We start from the raw sequence: 25,076 nt of genomic DNA, 5'->3' as shown, positions 1-25,076 counted from the left end.
ACTTATACAAATGCATGTTAGGCAAGCCATGACAAAATCCAAAAGTATACTTTACTATACCTTTTCCATGTTAATAAAAATTTAAAGAATTAAAAATACAGAACTTGTAAACCAACTGGAAAATAAGATGCATAGGAATGGGGAAAAACCCTCCATATTGTACAGATCTTCATGCACTAGGCAGTCCCAAAGTCAATCACAGATTCAGTTACATACACAAGCTTAAACATAAGTGGCAGCATTTTATTACTGTATATGTTTTTTCTTTTTAATAATCTGAGACTGCCTTAGCTCCTCAGTCCCATGAGCATACGGGCAAGATTCAGAAGGCAAAGAACAACCATCAGGATGATGAATGAAAAACCAACAGAGACGTGTTTTAAACGCTTCAGCTGAAAGGCGTCGTTTCACTTCAGGCTTAGTTTTCCTTGGTGGTTTCTCTTTTCTCCAGTCACGAATATGAACTCTCCCATTTAGAACTAAGATTTAAAAACAAACAAAAATGCAGCTGTTAATAGACAGCCATGGGAATTGTACTGGAAAAAATGCATAGTGACACTCTGTGAATAAAATATATATTCTACAAATGGATCACTCGGGCGAAACCAAATGTGCCATTTGTACAGAAATAGAAAGAAGTGCACAACAAACAGATAATATAGACATGGTCTAAAGAAGAATTGATTGGTTTCCCTGTGAGATGTTTTACTGCGATGCTGAATTGTTTGAGGCACCTTTGTATCATCTTTGTAGAGGTTTGGTTTTTATGTTTTAAATATAGCAGTTAGGATCATTTAGACTAAAATCCTCTGAATTTAGATTGCAAGTCCTGACAAAGAAGTTTCAACTTCAAGAACTGTAATTCTTCCTGGATTCAAAATTTATTACTCCACATTTAAAATGTGATTACCAGCAAAAATCTAGTAAGAGTCTTCTACTACTTTCACTACACAGAAATGTTCTTGCAAAGACAATGGTTCACTGACCCAAAAATACACCGCACCAAAGAGATGACAAGACTAATTCTTCATATGAATCAACAGTGAACTATCATTGCTTAATGAAGATTCAGCATTTTTTTCTTTTGAAATTCTTTTGCTGTGTTAGGACCATAAACTGCACACACATTTGTGAACCTCTGTCAGCTCCTTAAGTATGTAAAGAAAACAGAATGAAAGGAAGTTCGGAAGAAAGAAAAAATGTAGATGAACAACAACAGTGAAAATGAGGAGGGAAGAATCCGCCACTTTTAAGTTGCCATGCTATTTTCATATCCTGCTTCAATCATACCTTCTCTGTCACACACTTGTAGCTTGGCATAGTTAATGGATACCATTCTGCATTCTGATAATCACTATTCAAAAGGTAACGACTCCAGTGAAAGCTTAATATCACATTCAGGCCTAGATGAATTCATCCCTCCAGGCTTCCTTGTGATACACAAATAGATCTGAACTCATACAAAGCCAATCTAGAAGTGGGTTCAGCAGAGCTTTAAAATCTCTCTCAGAAGATGAAGAAAAATGAGCAGATATAGTGCTATTTATGATCAAGCATTTTTTTTCCTAGAAAATCAGTCCTGTATCAGACAAGATGCCTGATCAAAAGAAACTGCCACAGATCAGTTACTCTAAGCCCCCCTTTTTTTTGTGTGTGTGCGCACGCGGATCCATTTTCCGTGTCTTTAAAAGAAAAACACTGGAGTAAAGATGACAAAAGAGCTGTAGCCATGTTCTTCTCTGTCCTCTTTGGCATGAGCAATGTCCTTCCAGACCACCCGCTGGTAGAAGTCCCTTGTTATGGTGATGTACTACTGAAGAGAAGAATCAAACAGTCTCTACTGAAGCTCCAGGGACTTCCCATATGATGTAAATTACTGAGAAAGATTTGGTCTTAATCCTAGTCTTTCTTCAGAGGTAACGTGCAGACAGCATCCATGCCAAATTAAAACGTTCATTCCATGTAACAGGTTGTGGATCTATTCCACCTGTCCCTAATGACAGGGAATCAAATCCAGACACGTAATGAATGCAATGTGACCAACTCTTTTCAGTAGATAATAATTCAAAAGGATTTCAGTATGGCTTCACATTTTACAATTGCCAAGTGTACAGAAATCCTTAGTGGATGCTAAACTTGGCTCAGTTAACCACTGGCAGCATCGAGGTTGCATACTCAGGATGATTTGCAATGGATTAGTTGATTAGTGTTTTACAGCAGATGTAAATTGTTGGGACACAAGAAGTTCACATGCTTCCAAATTTGACGTAGCCTTAAATACTTCTAAAATGTTGAAGATCCTGTATTACTGCAAAACTAGACCTTACTTTTGCAAAACTCCACACTGACAAAAAAAACCCCAAACCAACCAAAACACATGACCACCACATTACAACAGGAAAAAAAAAAAAAAAAAAAGAGCAAAAACCAGCTATGAACAAACCCAGACAACCACAGAGAATTGCTACCGAGTTCTTTCTGTCATGCTACCACAGGCTGTATAAACTCATCAAGCCTCACAGTTACAGGTTCTTTTGGAGACTAGTTTCATTTTGTGTTGGCATTTACACTGTTGGCCTTGGTAAGACCAGACTAAGTATCTATTAAATGCTTTAGTGAACTTGCTCTGTGTTTGACGGACCCAAAATCATCAATACATTATAGAACAGTAAAAATTCTCCAAGTCAAACAATAGCATTAAGTTAGCCACTTTAACCAAAGGATTGTCTTTTCAGATACAGTCGGTCTAGAACAACTCTTTGCTGACAGATACCTTACCAATCTCATTCAAAAAAGTTTTACTAACAGTATCTTGGAGCAATGGGCACATAAGAATAGTCAGTTTTCCACAAAGGTATAAAAAACAGTTAAAAACCACCACCATAGTAATTTTTCAGTTGAGTTTAACTGCATGTGGAGGAGATAAAATAGATGATTAAAGAAAAACGAAACAAAAAAACCAAAACCCCTTCTTTACCTTCAAATACTTGATGATTGTTCTTGAGTAGTGTCTGCAGGCCTCCATATTCCCTCTTTAGCCTTTTTAAAGTGTCTTTATTTAAGTGTTCTGCTACTTCTTTCAAGGAAAGGCTTTCTGCAATAAATAATGGTGTAGCTATTAAAAATGCATATATTAAAAATACTAAGAAATTTTCACTTTTATATAGATTAATGATTATGAATCATAAATTATTATGAATTTATGAATTATCTACCAGTACTGGAACAACTTTGTACTCCCAATATCATGTGTGATATTTATAAGTATATTGTCTTTAAAACAGCAGCTTTCATTCTGCAGGACTCAAGTCAGAATTTCCAGAGTAATACACATTTTTTATTTTCCCTGCTTTTTTTACAGTAGCATATAGCCCTTAGTGCAAGAAGCCCTGTTTACATGCATGCAGTTAGAGAGAAGAGAGAATGACTCAAAGGATCTCCTGTAACAGCAACATCTGACAAACTACAGTGAGTAAATAAAAATGGACAGAGGAAAATGGAAAGCCGGTAGTAGTGAAAGTTAACTGAATGCTTACAAAATTAACAGCAACTTCTATTCTTTTTCTTCTTAAGACTAAACTAAAAATTCCTAATCGTGTTGTAACCAAATGGCACTTCAAAGCACTCCTTACAGAATTATATCTAATTATTGTTTAACTATCCAAAAAGAAACTTAATATTCTCCCCAAGAAGATGTAGAGTGTTCCGTTTTTGTAAATAGGAAGGAGTTCTGGGGGTCTTTTTTTTGTTGTTGTTTTGTTTTTTAAATAAAAATTGATTCCATCCTAGTATTTAAGTGTAGAGGGAAAAAAACTCCACACCAATTTCAAAATATTCTTATTGCCTTATTTGCATCCCAGTGTGTAATAAAACATAGGGGAGGGAGGGAGCCTTTGATTGCTACTGTACTGCTCTTGGTATTTCCTAAAATCTATTTCACTTACTAAATTTACAAACATGTAAATTCTTTGGAAAAGACATCCTCTACCAGCAAAAGATAATATAAAAGAAAGACAATCTCACCTCCTTGATTCCAGGTATTCATATTTCCACCATGTGTATTAGAACATGATTTTTGGGGGGCTGCATTTAACAGCAGGTTTGCCACATTAAGAACCACATCATCTACAAAATCCCGAGGGAGGGAAGCACAATTTCTGATTTGTTCTACTTTTTCTCTGGGCTGAAATTCAGGCATCCAAATCGTACCAGCAGCATCAGTCTCATTTTCAGGAAGTTCTGAGCCTGCTTCTTTGCATACACCATCAGAGTGATCCTTACGATTAAATCCAACTCTTCTGTCACATGTGATCACAGCACAGGTCTGACGATTCTTAATATACTGTGTTATCTGCTTGTCAATTAGAGCACATTCTGTAGGTGGATAGGTCCTATTTTTTCCAATAAGGCACACCTATTTTAGTAGAAACAGGTAAATCACTATAAATAGAGTCCCATACACAGCCCCCCAAACCACATGTCTTATGCAGGCTTTGAAATCTACCTATAGGAGATATCCATTCAAACTCAATGCTCATTAACATCTGAGGGATTTTTAATTTTAGTTTTCAAATATTGGTGCCACAGAAGAAATCCAGTAATCAAACCATAATCCATCACACCATACAAGCACAAAACAAAAAAATTCTTCCTGACAGTCAGATTATTTACAAAATTAAAGCTGGACACCTCTTCCTACTCTGAGGATATTTAGCTTTGAATTTCATGGGACATGAAAAACAGCAAAATTAAGTACAAATTAAGCAACACAGGCAGCTGGAAAAACTAAGGCAAAAAATTAGTTTTAGAAGTTTTCCATCCCATAGGGTGGCATAAGAAATAACCATAAAATCTTCCATTCCTTCTTGACTTTAGGATTGTACCTATGACATTAAGAGCAGATTACCCAAGAAAACAATGAGTATTTTTAGTCTCTATTCAGAGCATATTGTTTCAAGTAATGCAACTGACTATAGTCTGAGCTTACCACAATAATAATGAACAAACATCCATATGCTTCAGACAGCTAGCAGCTTTTTAAAAAAAAACAAACAAAAAACGAAAACAAAAAAAAAAAACCCCAAGAAAACCCCAAAAAAATGACAAAAGCCCTACACAGTCCAAAATTACCCTTTTTGTTGATGGAATTCTAAGGCAATCTTCTTCCACATGAAAGCCGCATACAAATCCCACTTGGTCAACAAAATCGAGATATTCTCTGTACTGGGTTTTCTGGCTTTGTCTTCGGCTGTATTTTCCATGGAAATCAAAGAAGCAACATGGCAGCACAAAGTAGCAACACGAATAGGAAGATCTACAAAAAAGGATAACAAACTGCTGAACAGAAAGTTATTTCAGAGAATGCACAAATTTAACAGATAATCCATACACAAGCAATAATGGAAATTTTTATTAAGTGACAGAGCTTCAAGAAATAATATTTATATGTTCCTCTTTCAGTACATCTACTAGCATAATCAAAAATACTGTTTACAAAGTATTTGCTATAGCAAATTACTGTGCCAACTTGGTTTGCAGGACTAAATCTCTAGATATTAAACTATTGCAGCTGGTTGTGAAGAGCACAACGGTTCAAGGAAAGGCAGAACCAACAATTTTATTTACAAAAAACCCAAAGCAACAGATTCACAGCTAAAGAATAAAAATCAGTTCTGGTTTTTGAACTTCAAAAGCAAAATGGTGTACTGAATTCTATGAGAAAGTAAATACTACATCTGTGCTTCTCCACAGGAAGAGAAACATTTTGTAAAAATAATCATTGGCATCAAAAGCAGCAAGTCCTGCAAGGACAGCAGGTGTGGCTGCAAAAGTGACAGTTTTCACCAAGCACGCATAGGTAATTATGTTTTGTTTTGTTTTTTAATTCCTTTCCTCCCACTCCCCTCCCTCCGCAAATACCTAGCTGCAATTACAGGTATCCATGGTGTTAATTCATCTGAATGGTTTCCTATGAGCCAGTCAGTATCTGGAAAAAGATGACTGTCACCTGGCATGATTGTAGATTCCTAAAAAAACAAATAATACATTAAGTGAATTTTATTACAGGTTTCTTTATTAACAAATCAAATGCATTTAAAGTACTAAGCAACAATATAAAATCGTACAAGCCAACAAATACAAGGTGAATGAGAACAGACACCAACGATGTTTTCCTCAATCTGCACTTTTGCCAGGCAGTAATTTTTTTATAGCTACAAATAAGTAATTTAGCAACAGCTACCCACAAAACACTGGTCAGACAAAGAGTGGAATAAGAATTCTGATTAGGATATCTGGCACCCTTAATATTTGTACACAAATATCACACATAGGATTGCGATTTCTTGCCATTCTCCTTCCGCCACATGTATGTCTGGACTCAATTTTTCAGAAAGCCACTTAATTTGCTATGTCTTACAGTCATAGGACTCACACAGCAATTAATCAGAGCACAGCTTCACTACTATCTTCTTTCACACTCTTCCAAATCAAATATCAAAGATACAGAACACCCCATCATTCACGTATAATAAACCTAATCCAGCCTAACACTTTCCATCTTGCCTGTGTTGCCATTCCGTCCCCCTCTAACTTGTGTCAAGACTACTGTATGATACATGCAAAATCAGGAAACAATATATTAGAGAAAGAAGGCTTCTTCGTTGGCCTATAGAATAGCATTCTGCCTTGTGGAAATTCAATATACATGGATTGAGGAGACATCAGCACAGAAGTCTTCCCACCACAATATTGACTCACAGAATAGTTATTAGTCGCAAGAATACCTTATTTTGATATTTAAAAAAGAAAACACACAACACAAAAAAAAACCAAAAAACAACACAACCAAAAACCAAACAAAAAACCAAAACCAAACACCAAACGGGATGAATTTTTCACACAGGTTAAATTTAGAAGTTCTAGAGTGCCCTTAATGTTTGTCTTTCTCACACGCGTTTTCTTACCCAGAACTAAGTTCAGCAAGGAAAGTACTTAAAGATGTTGATACTACGGAAGTACATATACATATTTTTCTATAAAGAGAACTTCTATGTTACATTTCAGTTTTGATCATTCAATTTAGGCATAGCACAAATTACCAGTGCCATACTCCACATTTTGACAGTCACCCATCATCCAATTTGCATTCACCATGTCTGACAGCAGTTTAGCGATGCAGAGTGCCACCTATTACATTCATTTATATTGTTAGTATTGGCACTGAATGTCACAGATGGCAACATTCATACTGCAACTCATGCTTCAAGTAAAGATCAAAACACAATTAGCTTCGAGGGTAACAAAAGGCTGTGAGCAGGTGCTTTCTCCTTCTGTGGCTCCTGTGGCTACAGGAGCCTTGCAAAATCATTTCACCCTTCCTGTCCATTATACAACTCCTTCCCACATAAATTAGTACTTTCCTCCCATGCATGTTTTGGATATTTTTATTGTTTCTGTCTGTTTTTTTTCAAGTGTTCTCTGTGAATTCTTTTTTTTTTTTTTTCTTTTAAAAAAGACAAATTAAACCCATCCTTTTCTATTCTGTTCCCTCATGCTGCAGAGAGGCAGCTGATGCTCAGAAGTTTCCCTATAAGTCAAGAAATCTGAGAAACTGTAAACAGCCAGACCTTAATAAGAAACGAATGTACAAAATACAAAGATTTCCACAACACAGAAACAAGGGCAGAAAAAAGGTATATGTAACACGAAGGAAAAGAGAAGATGCTGTTTGGTATGATAAAAATTGACTTAATATAGTACAACAGGAACGAAGGAGCACCACAGCTTGATGTTTTGGATTGTTTCTTGAAGCTTTTCAGTAAGATCTGGTTGCAGACTGCAGCAAAGGAATCTGGCAGTTTTGGCAATCTGTACCCAAAATGGCAGGGTGGCAAAGAGAAGGCTGGACAAGACCGTGAAAGCTCCACCTCTCATCGGTGAAAACTGCTGCTCTTTTGTTGATTTAATGCAAGTTGTTAGCATCCAAAGATATGTTGAATTAACTTTTAAACAAAACTACAAGAGAATAACTACAGGTGGAAAATTATTTTAATATATTGGAAGCTGACAATTTTTGAGAGAACAGAGTGAGAAATTTTAGGAGTCTAGAGAACAAGAAACCAGGAACACCTCACCTCCAAAGGGCAACGGTTCATCAGTACCACACTAAAAAGTACCAGCCCAAGAACAGCTGGAGTTAAAGTGAATGTTCCTGTGCTCGAATTGTTCCTGTTCTCATAAAAATGCTAACATGGAACTTGAAATATAGTCCCTCTTCCAGACACATTTTCCTGTTGATTTTTTTGAAGGCTATTATTGCAATTACTTACCACAACGTCAGTACAGCAAAGGATTGGCTCCTTTGAGGTTCAACAAAAAATTTTGTCCCCAAAACAGCACATAGCACTAGAAGGTCAGAATCACTTTCAAGAATAAACTACTCATAAAAGATATTAGTATCCAAAGTTGTGAGGTACAGTGGTGCAAACAAAGCTGCTTAATATTGATCTTCCAGTAAACTCAGAGATTGTTTCATGGTGTGCATGCCTGTACCTACAAGTAGGAAGTCATACTAGTCTTCTCAGCTGAAAAATAAGTTGCAATATGCAAGGGTGTGACACAGCATTGCTCTAATAATCCCCTTTACACTTCACTTTATAGTCCCACAAGACATATGGGTGGCATCACACCAAACCCACAGATCACTTTAGACAACTGTCTGTAACCCGGTACATTGGATTACATTTGCATCAACACAACCTGAAGCAATAAACAAATGAATAAAATTACAAATCAGTAAGACTGACATACATTTGCATAATACCTCTAAATGAGTTTCTGGTCCATACATGTCCCATATTTTTCTTCTCCTCACATCAATTCCTCTACCTGAATGCTGAAAAATTTGAATAAAAAGTATCATTTTTAAGTACTACTTTCAGCAGAAGTTGTCAAACAGGCTCACTAAATGTACATATTAACAGTGATTATTTCATTCATACTAAAACTTAGACACATAATGAAACACAGCTTCACCACTTCAGGCAGAAGTTGAATACTTCTAATCCCTTCTTTCCCTTCTAAATATGAAGGGAAAGACTAGGAAACATTAAGAATGTATCTGGTTTGAAATTTTACCTGGGCACACCTAATGAAACTGCTCTTCAAAATCTGGATCTCTACAAAAGTAAAAGCAGAATATTGTTTTTTGTTTGTTTTTAAAATATCAAAACCTTTCATGAGGCCATCATTACTGTAGCACCCACAGGGCTCAGAGAAGAGTGCTATTCTAAACAGTCCTTACTGGGAGAACCACCTTTCAACTACTGAAGTCAATTAGGCTGCTGGAGTCCAAACACACTTCTCCCCGTGTCAAGTGATGGGAAGAGGGAATAGGACTCGAAACTAAAGCAAGAAATAAAGAATGCATAAGTAATAGCATTTGAACTTCAAGAACGCTGTGCAGAACTAGCCAAAATCAATTACTAAAGAAGTCTCCTAAAACTCTTGCACACATGATTTTTTGACAGTCAACAGTATCTGTCAGTGCTACAGCAGCGATGACCTAATGATGTACGAAAAGAAACATCTACAGGGAAAATACCATCTTGTATTAGATCAATTTCTCCTAGCACAAGCTCTCTATCCTTGTATGGCCAAAAGAACTTGGGAGGTTTTTTTCTCCCAGTGACATCTATTGATGTAATAGGAGATTATTAATTTCCTCTACAAATTTTACCATGTTCTCCCAAAAGTGGAAAATACAATTTTCTGAAACAGACAGACTCAGCTTCACTGGGTTTTGTTCAATCTCACTGACCTTTTTTTGTTGTTCCTTCAGAAACTATGTCTCAAGAAACTGACTTTTGCTGTTGCCACATTTTCACTCCCAAAAGCACAGTAAATTGTTAGGCATTTTTACAATCAGCAAGTCCCAGGATTATTTTTAAAGATATAGAAAAATGTTTTCAGGACATGACAAGTAGAATTAATCTTCGATAAAATTAAGTTCATGAAAAACATCTCATTTAAAGGCTCTTGTGAGAGAGAATCTCTATGTTAAGATTCCCTATTCCTTTTTGCTTTGTCTACAGTGTAGCTAAACTACACCATTACTTCTTCTTTTCCCTCTTACTTTCCTACCTCAGAAAAATAGCCTTGAATTGAAATGGATTGCACTAATACAAATAGTTAAGTGAAAGGTTTCTAAAGCTCTGCTAGGATTTTTTCCTAGTAACTAGAGTGACAAAATGCTATTTTAGTTACATGAATTACCTGAATTTTGGCTATTTGCATGCCAGATAAAAGAAAGGTATAACAGGAATATTGACTATCTCTATTTTTAATTATTATTTTAATAAAGCACTCTATTTACCCCTTCATTGGTCAGAATATGAACCAGAAGACCATTTCCACATCCAAGATCTACAAATGACTGTTTCTTGGTCAACGCTTTTTCCTTTCTCTCTTCTTCCCAAAGAATCTAAGACAAGAAAAGAAAACATTTTAGACTTCTGCTCTCAAGCTTCCCTGTAAGAACGCAGCAAAGGTTATTGGACACGAAAGCTAAGACAGAATGCAGATGTGACAGAAGACATCCCCTGTACTCACAGAGAAAATAACTTTAGAGGAGGGGAAAAAAAAAAAAAAAAAAAAAAAAAAAAAAAACAGAAAACACTAAAACTGTTTATGGAGAGGGGCAGGAATTACACTGCAAAATATCAATAATTTTCTAAGTGCTAAGCTCATCCTCCACTCCCTTCTAAGTCACTGGAAGTTGACATTAATCACTCTAGCCCAGGGTTCTATAGCCTTGAACATAAATGTAAAATAAGCTGCTAAAACAAAGGGTGCAAGAGATGAACAGAGGAAGCAAGGGAAGTAGCAAGTAAACTTCAACAGTGTCTCTGGAAGTAACACCACAGAAGCATTTATATCCACTGTATTAAAGAAAGAATTGGTGGCAGAGCTGAAAATAAAAAACAAAATGCTCTTTGTATCCGTTGGCTACATATTGGTACATGTAACATCACTTTCTAATGAACAAAGTGTAACTTACCCAGCAACAGTCAGCTGCCCCAAATTCTACATTAGCTAAAGGGACCCCAAAGCTTTTAGCCTAATTCTAGTCCCTGCTCTGTACATAAGTAGTTACTTTTACATAGTTATGTAGTTCATAATTAGTTAATAATTGGATGCTTGTCTGCAGGGCATGGATTAGTCTCTTTCTATCACCATCAAACTCTCCTTACTTCAATGAGAAGCTACAGAGCACACATTTATCAACTCTGCACACATTTTTCCCTATGACTAGCAAAAATCATCAACAGTATTTAACCACAAAAATTAATATTTGTAACATTGCTGCTTGTTAATTTGTCAGTTTTGCTAGAGCAAAAGAAGCCACAGATAACCCATGAGATTATCAGGCTGTGTTTACATTTTGAAATGTACGAATCATTGCACTGCAGGCTGTATCCCAGAAATCCCTAATCGCCTCCTACACAGATCACACCTATCCTCCATCCCCTGCTGAGTTTCTCATAACGCAAACTGAACAGCTGCTACTTTGGGCATGTGCCTAGACAGCAGGTGACCTTAATATGACAGCAGAGCAAAATGAGGTCAGATGCTCCCTTCTCCCATCATATCAATCTAGATGATGTAAATCCATAAAAATTTAACACTGGACCTACCTTCTCTTAACCACCTATTTAACATACTTCTAAACAATGAGTTATTATAAACCATCATATAGATATCTGAAAATTTTGCAAGGAGGTTAGGTTATTAATACCATACTTTAAGCTTTCATTTATACAAGCCAGTTATTAGAGACTAATAACTTTTTGAAAATTAGTGCTATGTCAGCTAAAACACATTATCACTGTAAACTAACAATCGTGCACAGAAATTTGTAAAACATTTTCAAGAGTGTCATTACAGAATTTTCCTGTGGCTACAACTATTATAATTCCTAACATACGGGAACTAATTTTCAACAGATCATATTATCATGGTGGTAAAAGAGAAGTCTATTATATAGCTCTTTCCACAAGCCAGTATCATGAAATAGAATAGTTCAGTTGGACGGGACCTACAACAATCCAACTATCCGACTGCTTCATCATGATCATTTCTCTAATGTAAAAAGTTCTGTCACACCAATGTGACAATCAAGATTTTGAGAGTAGCCTAGGTCAGTCAGGCTTCCTGAGATAATTTTAAAAATCTTCATGGGAAAAGAAACTGGGGTTCTAAGTTTAAACAGTCAATTATCAAAGTAATCTAGGCCTCAACAAGTTCTGTAAATAAGCTAACTTATTTACATATACTGATTTAGAGAAGATGCAAGAGGTATCTACATTATACTTCAAGATAGACGTGCTCTTAACTGCACTCTGGATAGCAGTCAAAAAATATTGATGTGCCTACATAGTGACAACTTTTGATGCTGTTTAAAAACCTGAAGTCTCCAGTGACTGCAGGTGGCAGAATTTTCATAGGTTCCTAAATAGGTAGGTGCCTTATAAAACTGCACCAAGCATTTATCTGCATTCCTAGCATCTACAGTTAGACTTTACTGCATTTGAAGATGGGATTTGAGCTGAACTTTTATTAGGGAAAGGCAAAGCAGTGTAAAACCTTTAGCACAAGTCATAGAAACATGTATAAATCAACAGCTTCTGATCTGCAAATCGGCCTGTCTAATCACTATTTTTCTGCTACATCACTGCTTTTTCCTTTATCTCTTAAAAAAAAATATATCTTGTCTGTGTAGGTCAAACTTTCTGTGACACAGAACTGCAAATCTTTATCATATCTTCACAAAGAAGTATTAGTATCCCTCTAAACTTAATTTTCATTGTTATTGTGCTGATTTTTGTGGCATAGGGCAGTATAAAAAAGAAAATCAACTGATTTTCCCTTTGCTTTGTCACATTCATTTTTTTTCCCAATTGTATTATAAAATGCTTACCTTCTATAATCACTTATTATATGTAAATCCCTGAAATGCCTTTGAGAGTACTACCAAAGATCAGAATACAAACACAACTTGAACAGAGTCATAGACATGAATTCCACCTTCAGTTTAAGTTACGCTTGAAAACATTGTAATAAGAACTTTGTCTGTCTGCTTAAATGACAGCAAACAACAACAAAAAAATACCCCAAAATGCAAAAACCCCACAACCTTTCTCCTACCCCCTTCCTTTTGCCTTGTATGCCTGTAATAACCTCAGGTCATTCTATTTTAAAGAATTTTCTTTATAGAGGTTCTATTATTCGGAAGTAGAACCTTATAGAATATTATTAGGCAAAACAGTTCCCTACCAGCAAGTAAGTGGCAATGGCAACATCTTCATAAACAAATTTCTCAGGATCTGTCACTTCAGGCCACACCTTCAGAAAAAAAAAAAATAGAGAAAATAAATATTTTCTGCACTGTGTGAAATTACTGCAAAAAGTGGTCAGTTAGTTATCTGGATAGTCATCCACTTCAATAGGTTTCTACACTCCACGAATTTTGCATTTTAACCTTATTAAAAATATACACAAAGAATGTAAATAAAGACTGTCTGATTTTGTGGGTCATGCAAAAGAATAATGGCATAAAGAAAGTCTGCTGTCATCCAACCAATAAAGTTTCCAAGAACATTATGGCTCCGTATGTACAGCTCACAACAAGTAAACTGCTGCATCTCTTCTGTAATAGAGCATGCATCCTTTTGCTTAACTCCCTCGGAAGAAAAACACTTCAATTATTCCCGTTACGTGCAACATTGGTAACATGAGTATTTGTAAATTTATTTTCACAACATAACAAGCATAGAATTATCCTGGCACAACAGAACATGAAGAATCAAAATTTTAATTAAGATGACAGGAAGTGGAAGTATTATTCCTTTTTTGTAAATGAGGAACCAAACCAAGGATTAAAATGCTCAACACTACACTAAGTCTACTGCAGAGCTAAAGACTGAACCATTAGCTTACCCACAAGTCCAATTTTCCTCTCATATACATCCTTCTATTAGTACAGAAATATCAACAGTAAAGTCTTTCAACATTTTCATAATGTGTTCTACAAAAGCATTTACCAACTTTTTTTGCTTGTAGCTTGAGTCTGGTGTATATATTACTTCATACAGCACTTAACATGACCACTACCATTTTTCAAGATTCCCAGCATAAAACAATACTACAACATTGCTCCTCTAACTAAGACATATTAATATTGCATCTACATTTAAAAAGAGTAATAGAAAATTTAACCTGCTTACAGATCAGTGCTGTTTCCAGACTTCCAGGTTTTGGAGAACGTGATACTTTATTTATGCCTTCTAGTGTGGATGACTTAATATTTACATCCACCGACCTACTGCTTACTTCTTATTTGAAGGGAAACATTCTGGAAAATATTTAACTCCTCCAGATATTTAGTGTGAATTTGGCTCCAAATCTTGCTTTTCCAGTTCAGTTCTTCCAAATACTAAATGGCTTGTTTCCCACATACACAGAAAAAAACAAACAACCAAACCATAAAACATACATTTCAATTAAACTGCTTCTTTTACTTAAAAAAAAAAAATTCAGTGAAAGAAGCAGTTTCACTAAGCAAACAACAACAAAAACAACTATAGGAAAGCATATTATTACTTCATTTATTGCCAAACTTACCTTTACCATCTCTTTGTATTTTTCTTTAAGGTCTTGATAAACTTTGCTGTATTTTGCTACAGAAACGAGCGAGAGTGTACTTTTAAACTCACTGGGCTTTTGCTCTACAGACCATTTAGCCAGTTTGGACAAAAGTTCATTTCCAAGCCATTCTAGTTTGGGGTACGCAATTCCATCTGAAAACCAATCTTCTGGAAATGGAGCTACAATAGACACAGACCTTTAAAAATAAAATAAAAACTTTGTATAAGTACAGTGTATTTCATTATTTCAGCTGCCTCAAAGAAAGAGAAAAGAATGATTAAGTGGAAAAAAATCAGCAGATCAAACAGAGGAGAGGTAGTAGACTGGGGAATAAGGAAATACGTAATATACAAAAACAAAAGAAAAAAAAACAAAACAGTGAAGTCACTGAATAACGGAACAGTCGCCCCTGAATTTTGTTAGACAGCTCATTATCTGCCAATTCAAACACTGTATATGAGAGTCCACGCTACATTTAACACGATGACTGAGGACTCGCATATGATGAACAACTTGATTTAGCAATGTATCCAACGACTCACTAGTAAAAGTGAATTTGTGAAATTCATTAAAACAGGAAAATTTAGAAAGAAAATATATCAGTTGGCACATTTCATTATTTCATCATCTCTAACTTCATTTAGATTCTATCACAGCTATGCCCTCCGATGCTCAGGACCAAGCTGGAATGGTCTACATTTCAATGACTAAAGCTCAGTAGGTTCCAATTCCAATTTGACCCTCAACCTTACTAACACCCACAGAACCTCACCTCTCTAACAGGCACAGCTAGTTCCTCCTGATCAGAATACACATGCTTTTTCTAGACCACACACATGTACAGTCAATGTATACATTCAAAGTTGAAACAGATTTGTTTTGTTTTGATTTGGGCATTGTAGATGTTTCATTTCTAACCGAACACTATGCAGTAAAATCACACCACTACTGTCACTTACTGATCAAGCAGGAAATTACGCAAACCAAATCGCCTAAAGACCAATACTAAAACATGGTGTAATCCTTGCAATAATTGAGGGTTTGCTTCCTCTCTCACTCCCAGCACTTACCATTCCTCGTCTTCTATGTGTGTAAGTTGAATTTGATAAGTATTGCACTTTTTAATCTGGTATTTTCCTTCACTGTTTTCCTCCAAAGGCAGAAAGGTCACAGTTCCATTGTAAACATCTGAAAAGATATGTAAATAGTGATATATTATTCCATGGTGCAAACCATCCTGGTTAGCACCAAAATAAACTTTTGTCTCCTTACTACATTAAGTGCAAACGAATGAGGCAAGATCTAGGACAACACAGGAAGAACCAAAATGCTAAGAATAGATCCATTTCTCGGTGTGCCTGACATCTGAAACTACTGAACTGTTTGAATTCTCAAAATTTAACATTCTGCTGCATGATGTTTCCAAAATATCTAAGGCTGACCAGTAAGACTATTCATTTTCTTTAAACCTAACTATTTTAATAAAGTAAAAGCTAGATAATGAGATGTTTCTAGCACAAAACTGCTGCCTTCCCCTACCCTACAGTAAATCCAGAGTCCTTGGAAGCACATTCCAAATTAAGAGACTTACATATCACCCCAGTATTAGATAAACAATCAGTGCAATATTAAAAAATAAATTGTTTTCTCACTTTTACTCTTCTGATTCTCTCCCCCATGCCAACAGGGGGAGGGGGAGTGAGTGAGCAGCTGTGTGGTGCTGAGTTGCCGGCTGGGGTTAAACCACAACACTATCACAGGCCACAAGAGCATCCTAAGTCACCTCTCCCCCATAAATGACTATAGGTCTTTTTGATTTGTAAATGTAATTATTTCCAGAATTCTGACTCTTTTCAAAACATTGCTATTAGGCTTTAATCCACAAGAACACTTTTTCAAAATTTATCTTAAAAAGGTGTGAAACTCTACCCCATATAGGCTTCTTTACATTAGTAGGACTTACTACAGCATTTTAGCACCATACAATGTAAAAAAAAAAACCCAAAAACCAAAAAGCAAACAAACAAACAAAAAAAAACAAGTCGAGCTTCATTTTGAAGCAACACTAAACAATAAAAAAAGTTGACATAAACAGTTCAACTTGGCCAGGCAGGTGCCACAGCTGCCTATTTTTTCATTAATTCGGCATTTTCAAATGCTACTGTCACTCCTTACAAGCCCATAATTAAGTCTGCACTGGCAGCTTACTCACAACAGAAGCTTGCATGATGACAGTCCTTCTTACCTCCTCTTTAAGGAAGAAAAAAAGATGAGCCATTTTCTATACCTCTTCCTCAGGAGCGGAGTGCCTGGCTTCCCTAAGTGCTTTTCCCATCTCAGCAGTGCCTTACACGTAACGCATTAGCTCTTCCCCTACTATGCTTTCCTAAGGTTGAAGCAGGGGTTGTTTAAACTAGAGTGCTACAGGTGTTTGACCTCTGTAATTTGTATTTCAACTGCTGACACTTCCTAGCACAAGAACAACAAAACATAAAAATAACAGATAAAAATCTAAGCGCACGATAAGGACAAAAATCCACCTGCGCTCCCACAAGCAGGAAAAAAAGTGGTATTTATCTCATTTGCGGGACAGCCTCAGACGGGACAGGCCGCCGCAGAGGCAGCGCCCCCGAACCTCCGGCACCGCCGGGCGCTCCCGCCGCCCCCCGCGCAGGAGCTGGGGCCCGGGGCCCGGCATCCCGCCCGCCCTCACCGCCTCGGGGCCGGGCTCCCACTCACCCTGGACCGCCAGCTCCTTCGCCGGCAGGGCGGGCGGGCCGCCGGGCCGCCCCCGGGGCAGCAGCGTCCTCAGCACGGCACGGAGCTCGGAGGGGCCGCCCGGCCCGCCCCACGGCGTGAGGGGCGGCAGTAGGTGCCCCTGCCCCTCCGGCAGCTGGCCGCGCACCTCGCTCCAGAGCCGGCCCAGCTCCGCAGCCCCGGCAGATGCCGCCCGCCCCTCCTGCCCCCCGCCGCTCCCGCCTCCCCACACGGCGGCGACGGGGGTAGATGCTTCCCCGCCCTCCCCGAGCGGCACCGTCCCCTCCGCCTCGATGGCGGCGCCGCACAGCCGCCTGTTGGCCACCTGCGGCTTCTCCAGCCAGACGCGCACCGCCGCCCAGAAGCCGTGAGGCAGCGCGGCGCCGCCATCCCGCACAGCCGCCGTCCCCACCAGCCCCATGGCCGCCCCGCCGCCGCGCAGGGGGAGGAGGAGGCGGGGCGCGTCGCAGGCTTACCCTCGTCAGTTCCTGAGGCGGGGACGGCGGCGGCCGCAGGTAGGAACCGCGTCCCTTCGCCCCGGGCCGCGGCTTTGAAGCCCTCAGCGAGGCGGCCGCGGGCTGCCCGCCTCACGGCGCAGCGGGCGGGAGGCGCCTCCTGTCAGCCCTCCCCGGGCAGCCGCCGCCGTGCGGGGCGCGGCGAGAGACGGCTGCGGTGCGGTGCCGCGGCTGAGAAACCCGAGGTGCCGCCCGCTCCCGGAGGCTGGAGGATTTTTACGGTATTTGTAGCTTTTCCGTGAGGAAGGTCTGTGTCGTTGTGACAGCGGCTGCGGCACCTCAGCGTAGAAACGCCTTTCTGAAAGCGCCCTCCAGCCCGGGAGCGCTGACTGACAAGTTGGCAGGCCCCCAGCTGCCCGGCGCTTCGAGCACGCAAATCTTGGTACATTTTTTGTAGTACAAGTCAGTACATTGCACAGCCTTTTTTTTTTTTTTTCCCCCCCTCCGAGCACTCTGAGGTCAACTCAGCACAGAAAATAGTGTATTCAGGAAAAAATGTTTAGTGGGAAGACAGGCTAAAAATGTTATCAGCCGCCACATAACAGAAATGAAAATTTAAACTTTAAGGAAGAAAAAAGGAGAAGTGAAGTTTAAGTGTGGTTGCAAAGTTCATACTTTTAATTATTTTATTTATTCTAGAGTATGACAATATGACACTTAAGTGCATACCTATGTGCTTACAATTTTCTAAAACTGCATCTTCCGTGTAGAAGAAATGTAGAAGAAGTTTTATGTGTTTTGTAGAAGTCACTGCTGTGATGGTTTTATTGTACGTTATTTATGCAGGATTAATCTGTACCTTTTACAGACGCATTGCAGACAGGGCCTCCTGCTTGTCCCAGTCACCTGTTCTATTCAAGTCAGTGTTAGCAATAGGCAGCATGTTGATATTGCTCTAGTTTCACGATTCTAAATATTCACCATATCAAAGCAATGGAATAGTACACAGGGCTGGAGGTGTTTATGTTTGCCCTGTGTAAAGCCACCTGTTTATTTCTGCACCATACTCCTAATGGGCTGGGCTGATAGATCCAGGTAGCGTAGTGCTCACATAGCCAAGTGGATCTGTGGGGGCTAGTCCAGCTCTGGACAAGATTAAATCAGGCAAAGGAGATGCATATATGCAGAATTTTGCAGAAATTTGTTTCTTGCAATTGGGATACATGAAGTAAAGGTTTTATTACCCACTTACTCTTTCATATATTCAACCAGTGGAAGATAAGGGCAGAGTTCTTACCATTTCCCTGATGTCTTGTGTCTCATGTTTATGCACAAACAACAGCTCATCACTTCAGTTATATAAAAACAAACATTAACATATAACCAACATGCCATTTAGTTAAAAGTTGTTTAAATGTTAACTAGTAACGTGGAGATAATACAGGCATCTCCTGCATTTCAACAGGGCTTTGTATGCATGTTTGGGTGCTTTAGTATTTTATTATTTTCCATTTAAGTTAGAAGCGAAGTAACAATTATTCACATTATGTTATTCAAGACATGTTATTTTCTTGCTTGGATCTTTCATCTCATCCCCTCTTTCTTATTATGCAATATTAACCAATGATGTCCCTGTTTCATATTTTGCTTATTTTAAAAGGTTTAGCTCATATTTTAATAACAAAGACCATGGAATTCATTTACATTTGATCAAAGGTGGGTTTTTTTCTTAGCTTGTACCAAGCCAATTGAATTAGAAAAATGGGAGGGCAAGCTTTTAGTTGGCTCTGCACTGCTGTACTCATACATTTGAACAAGTCTCTGATGTAATTAACAACCCTTTTGATTTCTTTTTATTATTAAAAATTAGACATCTGCAGTGCTTCAGTTCATGATGTATCTTTTCTTGTTTGGTGCAGTTTAGCCAACAATGGCACCCACACTGAATCTGAAGGAAGCCACTGGCAACCAAAGTTCATGGGATACTTTGCTACCAGATTTCCCTAAAGGACCACTTTGCAAATATCGTAAGAAAGCTTCCTTCAACTGGAAGGAGATGGCAGTGTTTCTAGATGGTGAAGATACCATCCGGCTTAAGGTAAACTTTGCAAGAATTGTAAGCATGTTTTAATTTTGGAGATATCAGTAGAAGCAAGTATGTGATTTTCAAAAGGAAAATATTTACTTTAATAATACTCTGTAGAGTATTATTTGGTCCCCACCAGAAAGAGAGATTAATGGCAGCACAGGAGACGGTGTGGGAATGCATGACTTGGAGATGTAGGAGGAGAAAAACTGGCTTTTTTGAAGGTGGTATAGATTTACATGGATTTAAGCTAATCTTGAACATTCACCGTAATTATTAAAATCTTAAAAGGTAGATCAGAGAAATCAAAAATGCCTTGTTCTGCATCTGACTGATATACTTAAGAGCATAGAAAAAACACAAGTGTTCTGTGTCTGAGGGAGTTCATATGGAGAGAACGCTTTTCATAGTGTTGTTCATATGGAGAGAGGGAATGACCCTACCTTTCAAAGCAAAGCACAGGAAACCTTCTGCTTTTCTTCCTTCTTACTGCGTCATTCTCTTCAGAGAGGAGGAAAGGACTTTAAAAACCTTTTTAAAAGATTTTGCCTAAGGCACTGCATTTTTTTTCTAAATTACATGAAAGACAATTAAGAAGATGTGGATATCTTGAAGACACAGAGATCTGAGGTAAAAAAATGCCATAGTATATTATCTAACTGAAAAAAAAAATCTAAATTAAAACATTAAAAGATACACACCCCCATATTGAATTGCTGCATATGATGGTTCCATTAAATGGAGTACATTTCTGCTTTCCTCTGGGAACAGAGCAGTTGTGGTAGTTTAATGGCTTTACCATTATGGCGTATTTCTAACTGTATGTAACCCCTGGAGTTTTACCTTTATCCTCAGATTGAGGCCATTGCCCTTTAGATCCTGCCAACAGCTTCATATAGCGAAATAATGAAGCTGCTATAAAAAGCAAGTAAGTTTTACCATACTGCTCCCTTACACTCAGAGTGAATCAGTCCAACACTTACTACTTCATGACAAAGGAGCTTTCATAAAATTTAGCTGCATGAACTGTATATATAATGACAGACCATTTAAATCTATTTTTTAATTTTCTGGAGTTTTGGCTTTATAAATTTACATCTTCTATCAAACGATTGTAGTTTGAGGCCTAGTATTATCCTAGAAGAACATTAACTTGTTTTGTTAATGCTTTTAGATTAACATTCTCATGTCTGGTTTTTCCCCCTCAAGAACAGAATCTTCTCTGCTCTGGAAAGTGATCCTCTCTTTGCACATCATCCTGGGGAAGATCTGTGCCGTGAGAAATATCAGGAGCTGACATTCCTGCGCTGTAAAAGACTCTTTGAGTACGATTTTCTTACTCAGCAAGAGATCTTAGAGAACCCACTAAAGATACTTAATATGGTGATCTGTATAGGAATGTACGATTGGTCTCCATGTCTCCAGTATTTCTTACATTGCGGTGTAAGTACAGTTCAAAGGGTACAGTGGTGTATATTTGAATTTAAAAGTGACTTGTAATCCCATAATTCCATTGCTTTCTGCCTATTTTATTAAAGCTATGTCTTTTCCCAGTCCTTTGTTTTCAAAAATGGAATTTGGTTTAACTCTTCAGAAGAATCAGAGAGCTGTAGAAGGAAGTTAGTAGATCTTTGTCATTAAGCCCTGCCTCCACTGGAATCCCACCTGGAAAGTAAAGATGGAGCAGTATAGACAGAGCTACAGAAAGATGTCTTGATGCCTACAGTTCCACCTTCTTTTGTCCAGTCCTCTGCCTCCTCTCTAGGGCAGTAGCAGCCAAAGAACTTGTTTGTTGGGCCCTCTTTGGTGGCTATGTCTTTGCGACAGATAGAGGTGTCAGAAACTTCCTTGCCTAACCCCCAGTGTCTTGATTCAGGGCAGAATCCAGAAGGAATGGAAACCAATGTAAAGTTTCTCACTGGTATCAGTGGCTGGGATTCTGTTCATCAGTTGCTCCCTAGATGAGTGTCTCAGAAAGAATACTTGACATAGCTGGTCAAATAATATTAGTTAAATTAATTATTACTATTCACGTGGCAGGGGAGGGTCTGGGAATTATAGTTTTGTTATATGAATATCCATCTAGAAAAACTGAAGGTAGCTTTAAAAACAGTGTTCTTGTCTGATCTTGAAGAAGCTACCTTCAGTTCCCAACCCATATGCAATAAAACAAACTAGAAGAGTCTTAAAGTTTTACTTTACTCAAGGGGACATCAGTAAGAACAAGTGGAAAGTGAGCTCATTAAGCATTTTTAAGAGTTTGCAATGAAGGCTTGAACAGGTTAGAGCTGTGAAAAGTTCAGTCCTCCGTAAAGGGGCCTTGACAAGATCAAATCCTGACTTGCCTCCTCCAGCTGTAGTCTAAGTACTAGTTTACTGTGCAGCCTACTTTCCGTGGTCTCTTTAATGGACATCACTATTACAAATTATTACACATGTGCAATTTGTACTTTCCATCATGGGGTCACTGATTTTGTTCATAATTCTCTGCTTTTACAGGTATTTGCAGGTGCAATTTTGAGTGCTTCTAAGAGGTTTGCAGATTTTGTGAAACAAGTTTATAGCATGGAGGTAATTTTTTTTTTTTTTTTGACAACTTGTGAGAAATGGGCACCATCAGAACTGTGGCACCACCTGCACCTTTGTGTTATTTCTGATCTCTTTACGTACCTAGATGCTTCTAAATAGCAAAAGGAATGATCAAGGAGCAGATTCAAGCACTGAGCTCTGACTATGCTCACTGCTAGCTGTTATGCCACTTCCTCGATCTGTTTTAGACTATCCAAGTTAACATGCAGACAAAGCTTGGGGACTTCTCCCAAAAGGCAATATAGATGATACAACACTGGTTTAGTCTCCATCCACAGTCATTTAAGAGCATCCTAGCAATCCTCTTTGATTGCATCCAATCAAAGATCATCCTTAAGGTGCTCTTTAAGAGTATCCTTACAATCCTCTTTGATTTTGCAAGATATATATGCTGAGCTCATCCAAACTGAGCTTCGTGTTTCTTTTGTTATTCTTTATCACTTCTTATCTTTTTTTTTTTTTCTTTTTCCAAACGTTCGCCTTCCTTGCTCGTTTAATTTTCTGAAATTGTGTGTTTATCTGTCTGCTAGTAGACAACAATATACTGCTACATAGTTCTGGTTGGATACCCCATGCTGAAGATCAGGATGAATTCTTTTACTGACTCTCAGTCTAAGCAAAAGTCTTAGGATATGTATTTGTCAGAATAATTTTGCCTGAGGCTTCATTTTTTTGTTTATTTTGTTTGTCTTTGGTTTGTTTGTTTTTAGGTTTTTTTTTATTCTCACTTGCTCTTCAAAGGTTTGTTACTGAAGAGTATGCACTACAGGCCAAATCAGTCTAGGGTAAGAGGTTGCAGCATGCACATTTCATTGTGGCTTCAAGCAGGCAGTGTTCCGAAATGCTGCTGAGAACCAGGTGTGTCCATACATTGATCTGATGTAAATTTATCCCCTTCAATAATGTAGGCTATTTGCAATTTTAAAAAGAAACAGCCTCATTCTGGTTTTCCCCTGACTTTGCAAGTTCTCAGAACTGCTTGTAATGCAAGCAGACTTACTGATCTGCACCACACAACAGTTCTTTCAACCCAGCTGAAAACTTAGCCAGTGGATGTAATAATCTGTACCTGCCTGAATGAGTCAGCCATCAGCAAAGGAAAAAAATACCTGTTATTCTACTGCAGACATGATGTTACATTTGATTGGTTTCTTGCAATTGCAAGTTACTTTCCAACAGCTGAATTTCCAATCATTTGAAAATCTTACAGTTCTAATTGCTGTAATAAAGTGGTCTTGAACTGTGCCATATACCTCCTTATTTAGATTTTTGGATGTTTTGCTCTGACTGAACTCAGCCATGGAACAAATACCAGAGGCATACGGACTACTGCCACATTTGATCGTAGCACTCAGGTTAGTCCTTAATGCACGGGAATAATGTTTGACACTGCTAAGCTCTGTTATTTACTAGCAGGACAAAATGATTCAGGGATTTCTTTGATTAATAAGGAGGACTCAAGTCCAACTCCAAATGTAAAAAAAAAAAGTTCAAATATTTACATTGTTATAAATATTTACAGTAAACTCGGCAATTTCTATTTTCTTCTGGTTGTGATATAAAATAAGGATAACGTCCTTCTCCTTTATTGTGTCTCAAGGAATAGTTGGATGTGCAGATTAAATTGTCTTTTGTTTTTAAATATGAAGGCTATTTATATACAAATATTAGAATTATTTCCTGAGGATGAGAAAAAGAAATACAAAAAAGGGATAACAAGACTATCAAAGAGACCCAAAGAAGAAAACAATCAACTGCTTTTTCCATTAGGATAGTGCTTACTAATAATAGTAATTTGTTTTCTGAAATCAGCACTACTGCAGAAATAAATTCATTGTCCTAACATTTTTTCAGTAAATGAATAGAACTTATTGTAGTTTTCCATTAAGGGAGAAGAAAATAGAAGTTAAGAGAGGAGGCTGATAGAACTTTCTCTTTGTTATGTACATGCTTGGTCTGTGACGAGTTGAATTTAAAATGTGTTATTTAATGTCCCAAGAAGGTCATCACCTCCCCGAAAGACTGTGGCATTTTATTGCACTGTAATACACAGAACTGGGTGCTGTTACTGTCAACAATGTCACATCATGAAGTGGCTTCAAAAGAATGAGAAATGAGAATCATAGATTTGAAACGTAAGATTTTATATTCTTCAGTTGGACAGCATTCCAGTCTGCATTTTTTCATATACAAGCAATTCAGTGAGCATTTATGCAACATGGATGATCAGATCCCTTTCCGGAAAAAAAAACAAAAAACAAAAAGCAAAAAACAAAAAACCAAAAAAAAACCACCTCGTGAGATTGGCAGCATGAAAAGTTCCATTTAAATAAATTGAGTTTTAGGCTGGTGATGAGTGCACTGCAGTAAAAGTGACTGAAATGACTAAACATTTGTTAAGATCATGAAACCCTTGAGTTCAGATTTCTTTTACATGCAGAAAGCACACTATTTGGAATCTAAAAATCTGAATGCTGAATCTG

The 25,076-nt window shown here is 37.9% G+C and overlaps 2 protein-coding genes across 4 annotated transcripts in view; one reads left to right on the top strand and one right to left on the bottom strand.

Annotated features, from left to right (window-relative positions):
* Positions 1-140: 140 nt before the first annotated feature.
* On the bottom strand, positions 141-17,884 carry TRMT44 (tRNA methyltransferase 44 homolog; the record flags this gene model as incomplete). Its single annotated transcript, XM_082315456.1, has 11 exons — positions 141-479; positions 2,978-3,094; positions 4,024-4,414; positions 5,131-5,314; positions 5,920-6,026; positions 8,825-8,896; positions 10,376-10,483; positions 13,336-13,404; positions 14,683-14,902; positions 15,777-15,894; positions 17,446-17,884. 11 exons carry the CDS (start codon positions 17,882-17,884, stop codon positions 247-249), a joined length of 2,058 nt encoding a protein of 685 aa, XP_082171582.1. The 3' UTR covers positions 141-246.
* Positions 17,885-17,918: 34 nt separating this feature from the next.
* Positions 17,919-25,076, top strand: part of ACOX3 (acyl-CoA oxidase 3, pristanoyl) — a 35,539-nt gene continuing 28,381 nt past the window's right edge. The window contains exons 1-5 of one of the 3 annotated variants that reach the window (XM_082315748.1): positions 17,919-17,978; positions 19,838-20,016; positions 21,214-21,447; positions 22,504-22,575; positions 23,859-23,948. In XM_082315748.1, coding sequence (XP_082171874.1) covers positions 19,849-20,016; positions 21,214-21,447; positions 22,504-22,575; positions 23,859-23,948 — 564 coding nt within the window. In that variant the 5' untranslated portion in view covers positions 17,919-17,978; positions 19,838-19,848. Of the gene's footprint in view, positions 17,979-18,281; positions 18,361-19,837; positions 20,017-21,213; positions 21,448-22,503; positions 22,576-23,858; positions 23,949-25,076 lie in introns of those variants that run through there. The other 2 variants (XM_082315747.1, XM_082315749.1) reach the window with 2 other exon arrangements.

The sequence above is a fragment of the Platalea leucorodia genome, assembly GCF_965183815.1.
Source record: "Platalea leucorodia genome assembly, chromosome: 6".
NCBI lineage: Eukaryota > Metazoa > Chordata > Aves > Pelecaniformes > Threskiornithidae > Platalea > Platalea leucorodia.
Note: the sequence above shows the minus strand (reverse complement) of the source record. Positions and strands in the feature narration are given on the sequence as shown.